Genomic DNA, 13,353 nt, shown 5'->3' with positions numbered 1-13,353 from the left:
CTTAATCCCCCCCCTCCCAAACCCTCCCCAGGCTTCCCACTGTAGTTTGACAGTCTGTTCAATGTTGCTCTGCCTCTGCATCTACCCCTGTTCATCAGTCTATACTGGTCCCCATTATCTGTCCCAACCTCACTGGAGCAGTCCCAACCTCACCGGGGCCGTTTCAACCTCACCGGGGCCATCCCGACCTCACCGGGGTCCTCACTGGGATCGTCTCGACCTCCCTGGGGCCGCTTCAACCTCACCGGGGCCGTCTCAACCTAACTGGGGCTGTCCCGACCTCACTGGGGCCGTTTCAACCTCACCGGGGCCGTCCCTACCCCACCGGGGCCGTTGCAACCTCACTGGGGCTGTCCCAACCTCCCTGGGGCCGCTTCAACCTCACCGGGGCCGCTTCAACCTGACTGGGGGCATCTCGACCTCACCGGGGCTGCAGAAACATGAGATTTATCAGGAGATGAAATCTGGGGCAAAGTCTACACCCATTAATGCTTCTGCAAGAGTAAAATTTAAATAACATTTATAGTGACTTTCTTTAAAGAAATTCACAGATGGGATCAAAATCATTTATTTTGCTTTAGGAACAACTTGTTTCCCCTGACAAAGCAAGGCCCCTCTGAGGATTTTCTGACTCCCTAATCGGTGATCATTTAGAATCCCCGTATTCTCTTAACAGAGGAGATCTCTGAAAACTAAGAAATGGACGAGAGAAATAGCAGAAGGGAGGGGAGCTTGGGATGGTCACCTCAGTCTGCAGATCACTTCACAGCAGGACACAATTCTCCCTGTCACCACTATAGAGTAGCTATAGTCTCAACTTGATAAAACACTCTTTGTGTGACGTGCCAATTATTCCTCTGGGAAGTGACTAGTTGGCAAGATTTTTATTTCAAGTTCTTTTTCATTAAGTTACCACGCTTTGTTTTTCAATTATTAAAGTACATTATCATTACAACAATATTTAGAAAATACTGGAAAATCTAAAAGTAAAAATATTATAACTAATCCTTCCTCCCAGAGATAACCACTGTTAATACTTTGATGTACCTCTTTATATATATATAATCCTTATACATAAAAAGACACATGTTACACAAATAAGATCATACTCTTTATACCATTTTAAAGTTGCCATCTCTTTTTTGGTTAGCATATTACTGCTATATTCCAGTCAAGTCTAAGAAAGGACTAGAAGTCATTCCACCTTTTCTAAGGGTCTAAATCACCTCAATAATTTTTTTTTAATCCTCACCAGAGGATATGTTTTTCATTGATTCTGGAGAGAGTGGAATGGAGAGGGAGAGGGAGAAGGAGGGAGAGAGAGAGAGAAAGAGAGAAACATCAATGTGAAAAAGATACATACATCGACGAGTTGCTTCCTGGACATGCCCTGACTGGGGACTGAACCCAAAACCTGGGTATGTGCCCTGACCAGGAATTGAACCCACAACCCTAACCAACTGAGCCACACCAGCCAGGGCACCACAATACTTTTTGATAGATGCAATGATTACGGTAGGAAGTTGCTTAGGGCAGAGAAGGCACATTAACAGAAACTTCCAATTTAAGCTTTTGAAGGTATTGCTTAATTACATTAATAGTTGTATGTGTATGTGTGTTAAAGCATGACTTATTCAATATAAACTTAAAATATACAATTTTATATATTTTGCCATTTCTTCATTTTTTGGATACACCCGTGTTCTCAAAAAATCAACATGACCCAGGACCAGGCCATTAGGGTCCCTTCTTTTCTGTACACCTAGGCTAGTGCAAGAGGCTACTAATCACAGAGGGACTTAAAAGGTGGCTCTAGCCCTAATTGTTCTTTCCCTTCTCCCATCTTGGTTTTGAGCCGCTTTAAGCACCCTCCAGCAGATTCTGACCTAGAGCACTTTTCCTATGTGTACGTCCAGAACTAGCCATTTTCCAAGGAAGACTTGCTATATGTACTTATGGCTAGGGGCTAGGAACCCTTCTTTTGTTTTTTTTTGTCCTGCACAGGTTGACAGTCTTATGGCTCCTCCTCTCCTCACACTCTGATCCTCCATACCTCTTCTCCCACTCTCAGAAAGGTTTTCATTTTAGAGCTCATACAATGGCCCCCATGTTGCCTTTAGTTGCCAATTTATCTTTTTATATACTAGTATACTTCCTAGTTTGTATCCTTGGAGGTGGTAGTGTATTTTCTACATCTACATTTGTATACCTCTATATTACTCTGTAGCCAACAAAGCACTATGTTCATAGTAGACATTCAGAAAATGTTGGTAACATCATACTACTAAATGGATAGCTGAGGATATCATACCTGATTTTCTAGGAGAAAATGTAGTAACTTTTATTTTACATCAAAGCTGCTATTGGTTAACCAGGTGGATGCAAATCAATGAAAGGCCATCCTGTAATTGTTGGTAACACTTGAATTCATCTCTCTAGACTTACATGCTTTTCTCTCTCAGATATTTTAAATGTTTTATTTTTAATTTTTAATCCTCACCTGAGGATATGCTTTATTGACTTTAGAGAGGAACGGGGAGACAGAGAGACAGAGAGAGACACATCAATCAGTTGCCTCCTGCACGCACTGACTAGGGATCGAACTTGCAAACTTTTGGTGTACGAAATGATGCTTCAGACAACTGAACCACCCAGCTTGGGCTTCTCTCATATTTCCTTATCTCATCTTTCTCTTCTTGCTCTGTATTCTAACACCTTCCCTTTCCTTCTTTTTCTTTCCCTTATTCAGTGACCGGACTTGCCAGTCACCCAATACTAAAAATTTCCACTCCCAGAGAATTTAGATCCATATCTATACTTAAGTTTCAGCCCCCAAAGCCTTTTTTCTTCTACCTAACCCTGCTTCACGTGCTACAGTGTAACAACTAATGCACTTTGAGCTGTTATTTACCAACTTTCACCAAACTCTTGTGAATTTGCGCCACCCAGTGGCTGAAGTTGCCAACTTCATCCTCTGAAAAAAGTAGTGGGCAAAAATAACAAATGAGAAAGAAGTTATTTGTGGCCTAAATGATGGCTATAAGTGCCCCAATTCACAACAGCCATATTGTCCTATTTTAGGTTATTTTCTAAAACTTAAAATAGGATGGAGAAATATATGTTCAGAGGTATAGTGTCATGGTCTCCCCAAAATAAGATGATATCCAGAAGACTCTTTTAGCATTTCTTCAGATCACTACTGCTCCCTACCGCTCCAAAAATGAATAAATAGTGCAGACTACAGGGTAAAGTCCTAATTGCCCTCTAGAAGAATCAAACATTCAACAGACGAGACACTGACTTTGAAGACATAAGCTATACAACACAATAATATCATATAGCAATTTAACTTATTTATTCTATAATAAATTTCCTTAGACACGCTTATGTCTAGGACATATGCCAAGGAGTAGAATTCATTGTTCAGCTCTGCTAAATGCATATTGTTTTCCAATGCCCCAGCGGTAAAGAGAGTCTCTATTATTTCACACCCTAACTTGGAAATCTCAGACTAAAATTTTTGCCAATCTTTTGGCTATAAAGTATGTAGTATATTGTTGTTGTTCTTATGTGCATTTTCATGCTTACTAGCAAAGTTGAGCATCTTTCTATATATTTATTTGCTTCAGGTTTTCTCTTGCTTGCTTATAACCTCTCCCTTTTTTTCTACTGGGTGATTAGTTTTTGTTTTTTTTAATTGAGCTGTACAGTCTTGTATTCCTGACTATACAGTAGGCCCTATGAATCTGTGGGTTCTATATCCACAGATTCAACCAACTGTGGATAGAAAATGTTGGGTTTTTTTTAATGTTACGTTGTTGCTGACATGTATCATGTTGTTAGTTCTGTTTTGTGGGACTTTTAGACATACCTGTCAATAGCTTTTTAAATGCAGCCACAGAAGGCAATATGAAAATAGATTCTTGGAGGCAATGGGACTCGCAGAGCTTCAGAGCCTGACAGTTGCTTATTTATGGGTATATCTGCATATCAAGGAATATTACATTAGAAATACACTGTAGACTGCAACATGTTTCACAAAGGATTAGTATTCAGGAATATAGTAGTCTCCTTTATCCATGTAAGATGTGTTCCAAGACTCCCCAGTGGATGCCTGAAATTGAAGATAATACCAAACCCTATATATACACTATGTTTTCTCCTATACATGCATACTTATGACAATATTTAATTTAGAGATTAGGTACAGTAAGAGATTAACAACAATAACTAGTAATAAAATAGAACAATTATAACAATACACTGTAATAAAAGTTATGTAAGCCCTAACTGGTTTGGCTCAGTGGATAGAGCTTCGGCCTGCGGACTGAAGGGTCCCAGGTTCAATTCCAGTAGGGGGTGTGCAGGAGGCAGCTGATTGATGTTTCTCTCTCATCGATGTTTCTAACTCTCTATCCTCTCTGTAAAAAATCAATAAAATATATTTTTTTAAAAAGTTATGTGTATGTGATGTCTCTCTCCTCCCCACCCCAACCTGGGATAAGTTGGACAAATGGATGATTCATGTCCCAGGAGGGACAGAGGAAATGGGGCAAGCTTTCATTATGGCATGCAATTTAAAACATGAAGTGTTGGAGAAACCAAGATGGCAGCATAGATAAACACCTGAAATTGCTGCCTCGCACAACCATTTCAAAAATACAACTAAAAGACAAAATGGACATCATCCAGGACCACAGGAAGGCTGGCTGAGTGGAAATTCTACAACTAGAAGGAAAGAGAAAAGCACACTGAGACTCAGGAGGTGCGGAAGTAAAGTGCAGAGGTACGGAGGCGCACGTGGAAAGGGCTGGCAACTGAGGACGCGGCTGTCTTTTTCAATCGGGAGTGAGACACAAGCTCCTGACTCCTCTGAACGCCAGTTCCGGGTAAGTCTCTGGGGACCCAGACTCATACGGGGAGAAACTGGACTGTCTGGCAGTGGGCGTAACTCGAGGGCAGCTTCCTCTCAGAGGTGCTTGCAGCGATTACCGCGAGACACTGAGACCCGGGACCTCTTAGGGCAGGACTGAGGATCAGCCATAGCTGTTTGCTCTGCCCTGTTGATTCCCTGAAACCCCACCCCACCCAAGCTATGCGCAGAGGCTTTTGCATATGAATGTCCTGGCCCTTTGCAATCTAAAATTACCTAACTGCAGCTGGGTCAGAGAGACCCAGAACATCCAAAAGAAGGCCCAAGGCCCCACAGCAGCTTGCATTGCTTCACAGCTGGGCCTCATCTGGGCACCTCCAAATCCCAAACAAAGAAGAGGAATCTGCAGATCTCTACATAGCTCCTGCTCGGTAGCCTCAGGCAGAGGCTAAATTAACACCTCCTTAGAGATCCAAGTGCCAGTGTACCCAGTGGTCAGAGTGGGACCATCCAGATTACAACTCCTCAGATCCATAAGGGACACACTCAGGGAGCAGACTCAGTGAGCACCAAAGCCCCACTGAAGCAAGTCTTGCCCCAGAAGGGTGTCTCCAGCACAGAAGTTCTCCCACTGTAGACACAGCTGATTCTCACAGACAATTGGCCTGGAGGTCAATTCCTCCCAGTGATACCAACTACAATCAAGGCTTAACTACAACAAGACTGCACACAACCCACAAAGGGGTGCAACAAGAGTGTCTACCTCAGGTAATTGGGGAGGCTGAGCCACTGGGCCCTATAGGACACCTAGCACACAAAGCCACCCTATCAACACAGGGAAGCAGCCAAAATGCGGAGACAAAGAAACAGGTCACAAATGACAGAAATGGAAGAAAGCAAACTACTGGATATAGAGTTCAAAACCACAGTTATTAGGTTTTTCAAGAATTTTCTAGAAACTGCCGATAAATTTAGTGAGACCCTCAATAAATCTAGTGAGACCCTCGAGGATATGAAAGAGGACCAACTAGAAATTAAGCATACACTGACTAAAATAAAGAATATTATACAGAGATCCAACAGCAGACTAGAGGATCGCAAGAATCAAGTCAAAGATTTGAAATACGAGGAAGCAAAAAACACCCAACGGGAAAACCAAAAAAAAAGAAAAGGGATCCAAAAATATGAAGATAGTGTAAGGAGCCTCTGGGACAACTTCAAGCGAACCAACATCCGAATTATAGGGGTGCCAGAAGAAGAGGGAGAGCAAGATATTGAAAAGCTATTTGAAGAAATAATGACAGAAAACTTCCCCTTCCTGGTGAAAGAAATAGACTTACAAGTCCAGGAAGCACAGAGGACCCCAAACAAAAGGAATCAAAAGAGGACCACACCAAGACACATCATAATTAAAATGCCAAGAGCAAAAGACAAAGAGAGACTCTTAAAAGCAGCAAGAGAAAAACAGTTACCTACAAGGGAGTACCCATAAGATTGTCAGCTGATTTCTCAATAGAAACTATGCAGGCCAGAAGGGAGTGGCAAGAAGTTTTCAAAGTGATGAATAGCAAGAACCTACAACCAAAATTACTTTACCTAGCAAAGCTATCATTCAGAATTGAAGGTCAGATAAAGAGCTTCACAGATAAGAAAAAGCTAAAGGAGTTCATCACCACCAAACCAGTATTATATGAAATGCTGAAAGGTATTCTTTAAGAAGAGGAAGAAAGAAGAAAAAGGTAAAGATAAAAATTATGAACAACAAGTACATATCTATCAACAAGTGAATCTAAAAATCAAGTGAATAAAAAATCTGATGAACAGAATAAACTGGTGAATATAAAAGAACCAGGGCATAGAAAGGGAGTGGAGTGACAATTCTTGGGTGGAAAGGGGTGTGGGGGGTGCAGGAAGAGACAAAAATCGTATACCTATGGATGAGGACAGTGGGGGGGGGGGGCGGGTAAGGGCAGAGGGTGGGGTGGGAACCGGGTGAAGGAGAGCTATGGGGGGGGGGGGGGAAAGAGGAACAACTGTAATAATCTGAACAATAAAGATTTAATTAAAAAATAAAATAAAATAAAATGTGAACTGTTTATTTCTAGAATTTTCCATTTAATATGTTCAGACCATGATTAATCACCGGTAACTGAAACCATGGAAAGCAAGACCACAGATAAGGAGGCACTAATGTAATATTCTGTATTTCTCAGGAGCCATTTGATTTTCCTTAAAAAATGTTACATATCTCTGCTGGGATCCGTTACCTTCTAAGATTGTACAAAGTATGGTTAGAGGATGGGGGTAGAAGTTTGAATCTCTACTATTCTACCTGCTTTTACCCTCTATGGCCATCAGTTTCTACATCAGCAAAATGGGAGTAACAATATTTTCCTTAAAAGGTTTTTAAGGTCTAAAATAAGAAAATATATTTTGTGTGCTTTGAGCAGTGAGTGGCTATTTTCAGTACCAAGTAGGGAGGAGAACCCTGCAGTGCCATTTTGAAGAGTGTGAAACCGGAGAAAGAATATCTGCCAGCAAAGGCTCACTGTGATTAATTGGGCCCAAATTCATAACCAGAATTTAACAGCCACTGATTACAGAGGGCTCTGACACATACTACACGTCAGGGGAAAGCCACAGACTGAGCTGCCAAGCTTCCTGCACGGAGCTCCTGCCCTCACTTCATAAAGAAACTCCTGGTATTGTATTTGGACCAACGGGACGAAGATCTTCCCGTCCAATTGGAGCTGTGCAGCCATAACCTCATTTGCATAAGTTACTAACCAAGCAGAGCAGCTCCACAACAACCAACCAGACTGTGTGAGCTGGCCAAACAGAACAGTGCAACTTGGAACAAAACTGTGAGACTTTGGAGTCCTCATTTGCATAGAAATGGACCAATCAGGGACACAGACAAGAACTTCTTTGTCTATAAGCCAGCGCCCCGTTAGGATGGAGTGCATCTTCCACTGCATTTCCCCAGCTTGCACACTGTAAAGCTTGAACAGCAACATCAGAGCTCTAACGGTTGGCAACACTAGACCTGTGATATAGGCTACTTTACTACTTCATTTGAGCAGCTTAGCTTGAGCTGCTTCACTTGAGCTGATTCTCTGGAAACCTTTCACTCAAAAGTTTCTCCCTTCACCACACCCCAGACTGGGGACTCCTGTTAGCACTGAATAGGTAGCAGTGAATTTTGCTTGACAATAGTTTATCTATGTAGGTGAATAGGTGATTAAATAGAAAAGGGTTTCAGAGAAAACTGTTGTCCTTGCCATGATATTATAGATTCTAGAAAATTAATAAAGTGAGCAGACACCAAAAAATGTGTTTGGCTGTGTAAAAATAACCAATTACAATAATTTATGTAAACAGCTTAGCATTTAAGGTCTAATTATCATGCAGCACAACAATTACACATATCATTAAATATGCATCAGATTAACCTTGTTAGTTTCGATTACAATAGTAAAGAACTTGCTCTGTACTGTGAGGAATAGTCTTATAGTTAATTGATCATAATATATGTCTGTTCACTATTTACATTAATTACAGGGGATGGAGCTCCTGAGTTTGTTCTGCATTCAAGGTAAGTCAGGATTAATTGTCCTTGATTACAACTATGCATTTGCCCTATGACCTGTGAGATAATGTACATTCTCATTACTTTTTTGTTTTGTTTTATTGATTTAAGAGAGGTCTGATGCACAAAATTCATGCAAGGGGCTCAGCCCAGCCGCCACTGCAGTGGCTGCCTTGGCCCCCACCACCACAGCTTCGCCCAGAAGGTTGTCTGGAAGGACATCTGGAAGGAGGTCTGGAGGGACATCCAGTCTAATTAGCATATTACTCTTTTATTATTATAGACAGACAGGAAGGGAGAGGGGACAAGAGAAACATCAACGTGAGAGTGTAAGATCAACCGGCTGCCTCTGACACACCCCCAGCCCACAACCTGGGCATATACCCCAACCAGGAATTGAACCAGCAACCCTTCAGTGCACAGGAAGGTGCCCAACCAAGGGAGCCATACTGGAGAGGGCTCACTCTAATAGTTTTGTAGTGAAAAAGGTACTAAAGAGACAGGGAGCAAAATAAATTCTGTTTCATTGCTTGGTGCTCTGTTCTGGATATGTTTATTGATTTCAGACAGAGGGAAAGGGAGAGAGAGAAAAAAATTGATGTGAGAGAGAAACATTTATGATGCCTCCTGTACATGCCCCAACTGGTGAACAAACCCACAACCCACAATCTAGAACAACACCTAAACAAGCCCCAGGGTTATATCATGGAGCATTTATAGAATTAAAATTATCATTATAATTTATTTGTCTACCACCATGAATTAGGTACTATACATACATCATCATAAACTCTTATTAAGTATCCTATTTTTCATTTTATATATGAGAAAAGAGGCACAGATAATAACTTGCCTAAATTCTTAAAGGTAGTAAAAGCTGGTGACAGGATTCAAATTAAGGAAAGTCCATGCTTTTTAAATTATATTAAACTGTGTCAGGTTCCTTACAAATCATAATTCAAACATTAGGCACCTGCTGGTTGCAAAGAATATACACTGCCTGTCATCGAATGATGCAAAATACTTTCGGAGCCTGTTTGGCAGTCAAAAGGTGGAGGCCCTGTACAGTAGGCTGAAAAGTATGTAGCTAGGCTGCCGAGTGGGCGTTTAAAGTTTTCTGATAAACGGAAGTCACGCAGCAACAATACATTCCTAGTTTTCCTAACTTTTTGGATTCTACCCAAAGCCTGATGAATCATGACACTGACATCCTGCACTTTTTGTAGATCAAAAGCAGTCAGTGAGATAGGAAGAGGCAGAAGAAATGGGGAAGCAAAGGTTTAGATTCATGAAAACTCTGTGTAATGGCCATGGCATTATGTAAATCTTGATTTCTAACTTCCATTTTAACTAGTCAGAGGAAGTTTATTAGTTACACTTGGACCGATCTGCTTTTTCTTTTCTAGCCCCAAAGAACCGAACCCAATCCCAAAGGGCTAAGGCTAGCCCCTAAGCAGTACCTATTCTTCCAGCAGGTCCAAGGAACCCAGCCTCAGTGTGTCAGAGCGATTTCCACAGGCACCTCTGGACAGCTATGATTTTAATTCTAGTTGTGCTACCTGGTAACATTGCCTGGTGTCCTGTTCTGGAAACCTACCTATTTCTAGCTGACAATTGCTGATTTAAATAATGACAAAATTCTAATGCTGAGCACAGGCCAATCTAACCTAGAACAACTTTTTTTTTTTTTTTTAATCTTCACTGGAGGATATGTTTTCCGTGTAAGTGATCTTACCTCTTTGAGACTCATTTTTCCTTATTTGTAAAGTAGGTTGCAGCAGGGCTCTTATGCAGAACAAATTTTCTCCCTCTTGTTCACCTTTGAGATCTTTAGGACCGTCCTACTTATGCAGAAGCATCCCCAGACAGGTCTCACTGTGTGGAGAAATGGCTATAGGCAAACCTTACATTTCTTCTTTTTTTAAAAAAAAAAAAAATTTATTTATTTTTTTACATAGAGGAAGGGAGAGGGATAGAGAGTTAGAAACATCGATGAGAGAGAAACATCAATCAGCTGCCTCCTGCACATCCCTGAACTGGGGATGTGCCCGCAGCCAAGGTACATGCCCTTGACCGGAATCGAACCTGGGACCCTTCAGTCTGCTGGCCGACGCGCTATCCACTGAACCAAACCCGTGAGGGCAAACCTTACATTTCTTTAGGTATTTTAACAGAGGTGCCTCAACCCTTCCTCTGCAGACTGGTCATACTTTGGGTGGATCAAATTAAATAAGCACTCTAGGATTCTCCTGGAAAGAAAAGGATTCTCTAATTCCTTTGACTAGGATGGCCACAAAGAGACAAAGAGAGAGAGGCACAGAGTGATGGGGGAGGCGAGCAGGAGGGAGGATGGCAATGCTCCCGATGAAGAGGCAGTAGCAGAGGCTAAGGAGGAACCAATCCTGAACTAGGCCTTGAGAACTTACATCCTTGAGGCTCAGGCCTTTTGTGGGGTGAAGCCCTCTCTACTGAGTGCATCACAAAAAGACTCCATGACTTTGAAGAGCCTTTGTAATTGGCAAAGGGCTGGGCCCAGGACTGGAATCTCTGGTTAATTTACATTGACTGGGTATATTTCAGAGTTTAAAGGGAAGGAAGTTGAAACCTAGAAGGCATAGCTAGACTTTTAGACTTCCTGTTTTTATCTATTTGTACACTAAACTATAAAGAGCCACCTCAGCTCTAGCAGGTGTTCTCAGTGGTTAGAGCATCAGCTTGTGCACCAAAGGGTGGAGGGGTTGATTCCTGATCAAGGGCACCCCTGATCGGGATGCGTGTGGGAGACAAATGATGGATGTGTGTCTCTCTCTCTCCTCACCCCTCCTCCCTTCCACTCTCTCTAAGAGGATTAGCAACAACAACAACAAATAAAACACAAAAAGCCACCTCAGTTTATAGGATGAACATTAGATGAAATAAAGTTTATAAAGTTCTTTCAGCACTCTGGTCATAGTAAGTATTAAAAATGGTAGAGAATCATTTCCATAGGGAGGGAGGGAAGCTCAGACACTACACTTTTGGTTCCAATCACTGAAGCATAGTAGTTGAAGAGCTGTTGGGATATTCTGGACTTAGTCAATGGCAGTCACATCACAGAGCCTGACAGTGATACAATTTTCCTTGTTGGGTTTCAAAGTCAATTTCTTAAATTAGTTATGAGTAAAAGGGCTTGGAGAATGTGCTAAGTCCTGAAGCTCAGTTTTCCAAAATATTAGCCCAACATGGACTAATCTTGGATATTATTAAATTTCAACTTAACAAGGATAAAAGGTGTTTTTTCAGGTTCCTTTATACATGTTTAGTGAGGGGAGCAAGACAGTTATCTCTGCTATGACAGGTTAAATACAAGCTGCCCTGGAAGCATGTAAAGGGTCCACTTAACTCAGGCTTGGGGCCAGGAGACGTGTTCCTGAGGAAGTGATGTTTCAGTTGAAGTGGAGGTACCTTGCTAAAGGTAGCTTGGAAAGAACAGAGTGCATAAGGAAAGCTGAGATGCTTCCGTCTGGCTGGAGAATGAAATGTGAGATGGGGCAGTGATGACAGAAATAGGAAGACACTAGGCCCTGAAGGGCCTTCTACAAAGAGTGACCGTATAATTTACTAGAGGCCCAGTGCACGAGATTTGTGCATGGAGGCATGGAAGGGCGGGGTGGGGGGCAGGGGGTCCCTCAGCCCGGCCTGTGCCCTCTCGCAGTCTGGGAGCCCTCGGGGGATGTCCCTCCACCTCCGCTGAGCTCGCCAGTCTTGAGACAGCTCTGGCTGAGCAGTGCTCCCCTTGTGGGAGCGCACTGACCACCAGGGGACAGCTCCTGCATTGAGCGTCTGCCCCCTGGTGGTCAGTGCACGTCATAGCAATCGGTTGTTCCGCCGTTCAGTTGATTTGCATGTTACCCTTTTATTATATAGGATTGTACAGACTGAGACACTTCTGAGAGTGAAATGAGACAATATTATTAATTATATGGGGACAATAGTAGGAGTTAACCAGGACTGTCCTGAGCAACTCGGAACTTATGGTCACCCTACTCGTAAGCCACGTTCAGGTGCTTGAACCTCCAGTGAAAGCAAAGATTGGATATCTTCTCTGTTTACCTTATACATTTTGCCTGAGTGACTTCATCCATACCTTTGCCTTTACTTGCTCATTTCACAAATATTCATCCAGGATGCACTTCTGGGCACTGAGGTCACAAAGAAGAAAAGACACAGTGTCTGTCCTCAAGCTCTGTCTAAAGAAGACACATATTCCAAGAAACAATTCTCATACAATTATACAATTTTAGTCCTGGCCTCTCCTCTGAGCTCTAAACTCATATATGTCATTTTCACTCCGATTATCACAAAACACAGATTTGAAAAATAACTTTTATTTTCCTCCAAATCTCTGTTCCTCATCAGTGCTAGCCTTCTCACTGTGCATTTCCATTTCTCCATATCTTTTTTTTTTAATATTTTATTGATTTTTTACAGAGAGGAAGGGAGAGAGACAGAGAGTCAGAAACATCGATGAGAGAGAAACATCGACCAGCTGCCTCCTGCACATCTCCTACTGGGGATATGCCCGCAACCAAGGCACATGCCCTTGACCGGAATCGAACCTGGGACCCCCCAGTCCGCAGGCCGACGCTCTATCCACTGAGCCAAACCGGTTTCGGCTCTCCATATCTTTCTTAAGCACAATGTCTAAACGGGGGCTTAGAATTCTGATGAGGGCCTAACATCAATTGAAGAGGAAGGGTAATTTTCAGGTGTTGAAATGCAATGTTTCTAATGAATAGATCCCAGTATTATGTGGGACTCTTTTTCCACAACTGTACATTAATAATTCATATTCAGATTGTTGACAACCATGACGTCCAGATCTGGACATATGCCCTCGCCAGGCAGTTTA

General features: G+C 42.2%; 1 protein-coding gene across 5 annotated transcripts in view; it reads right to left on the bottom strand.

The window, feature by feature from the left end:
- The window catches only part of ACACA (acetyl-CoA carboxylase alpha), a 269,985-nt gene that overhangs the window by 254,451 nt on the left and 2,181 nt on the right, over nucleotides 1–13,353 (bottom strand). The window contains exon 2 of one of the 5 annotated variants that reach the window (XM_059669697.1): nucleotides 12,555–12,691. The exons of 1 other annotated variant lie outside the window; for it this stretch is intronic. In XM_059669697.1, coding sequence (XP_059525680.1) covers nucleotides 12,555–12,586 — 32 coding nt within the window. In that variant the 5' untranslated portion in view covers nucleotides 12,587–12,691. Of the gene's footprint in view, nucleotides 1–12,554; nucleotides 12,692–13,353 lie in introns of those variants that run through there. 3 more of the 5 variants (XM_059669696.1, XM_059669699.1, XM_059669700.1) reach the window with 3 other exon arrangements.

The sequence above is a fragment of the Myotis daubentonii genome, chromosome 16 (assembly GCF_963259705.1).
Source record: "Myotis daubentonii chromosome 16, mMyoDau2.1, whole genome shotgun sequence".
Taxonomy (NCBI): Eukaryota; Metazoa; Chordata; class Mammalia; order Chiroptera; family Vespertilionidae; genus Myotis; species Myotis daubentonii.
The sequence above is the reverse complement of the archived record's forward strand: the minus strand, read 5'-3'. Positions and strand labels throughout refer to the sequence as shown.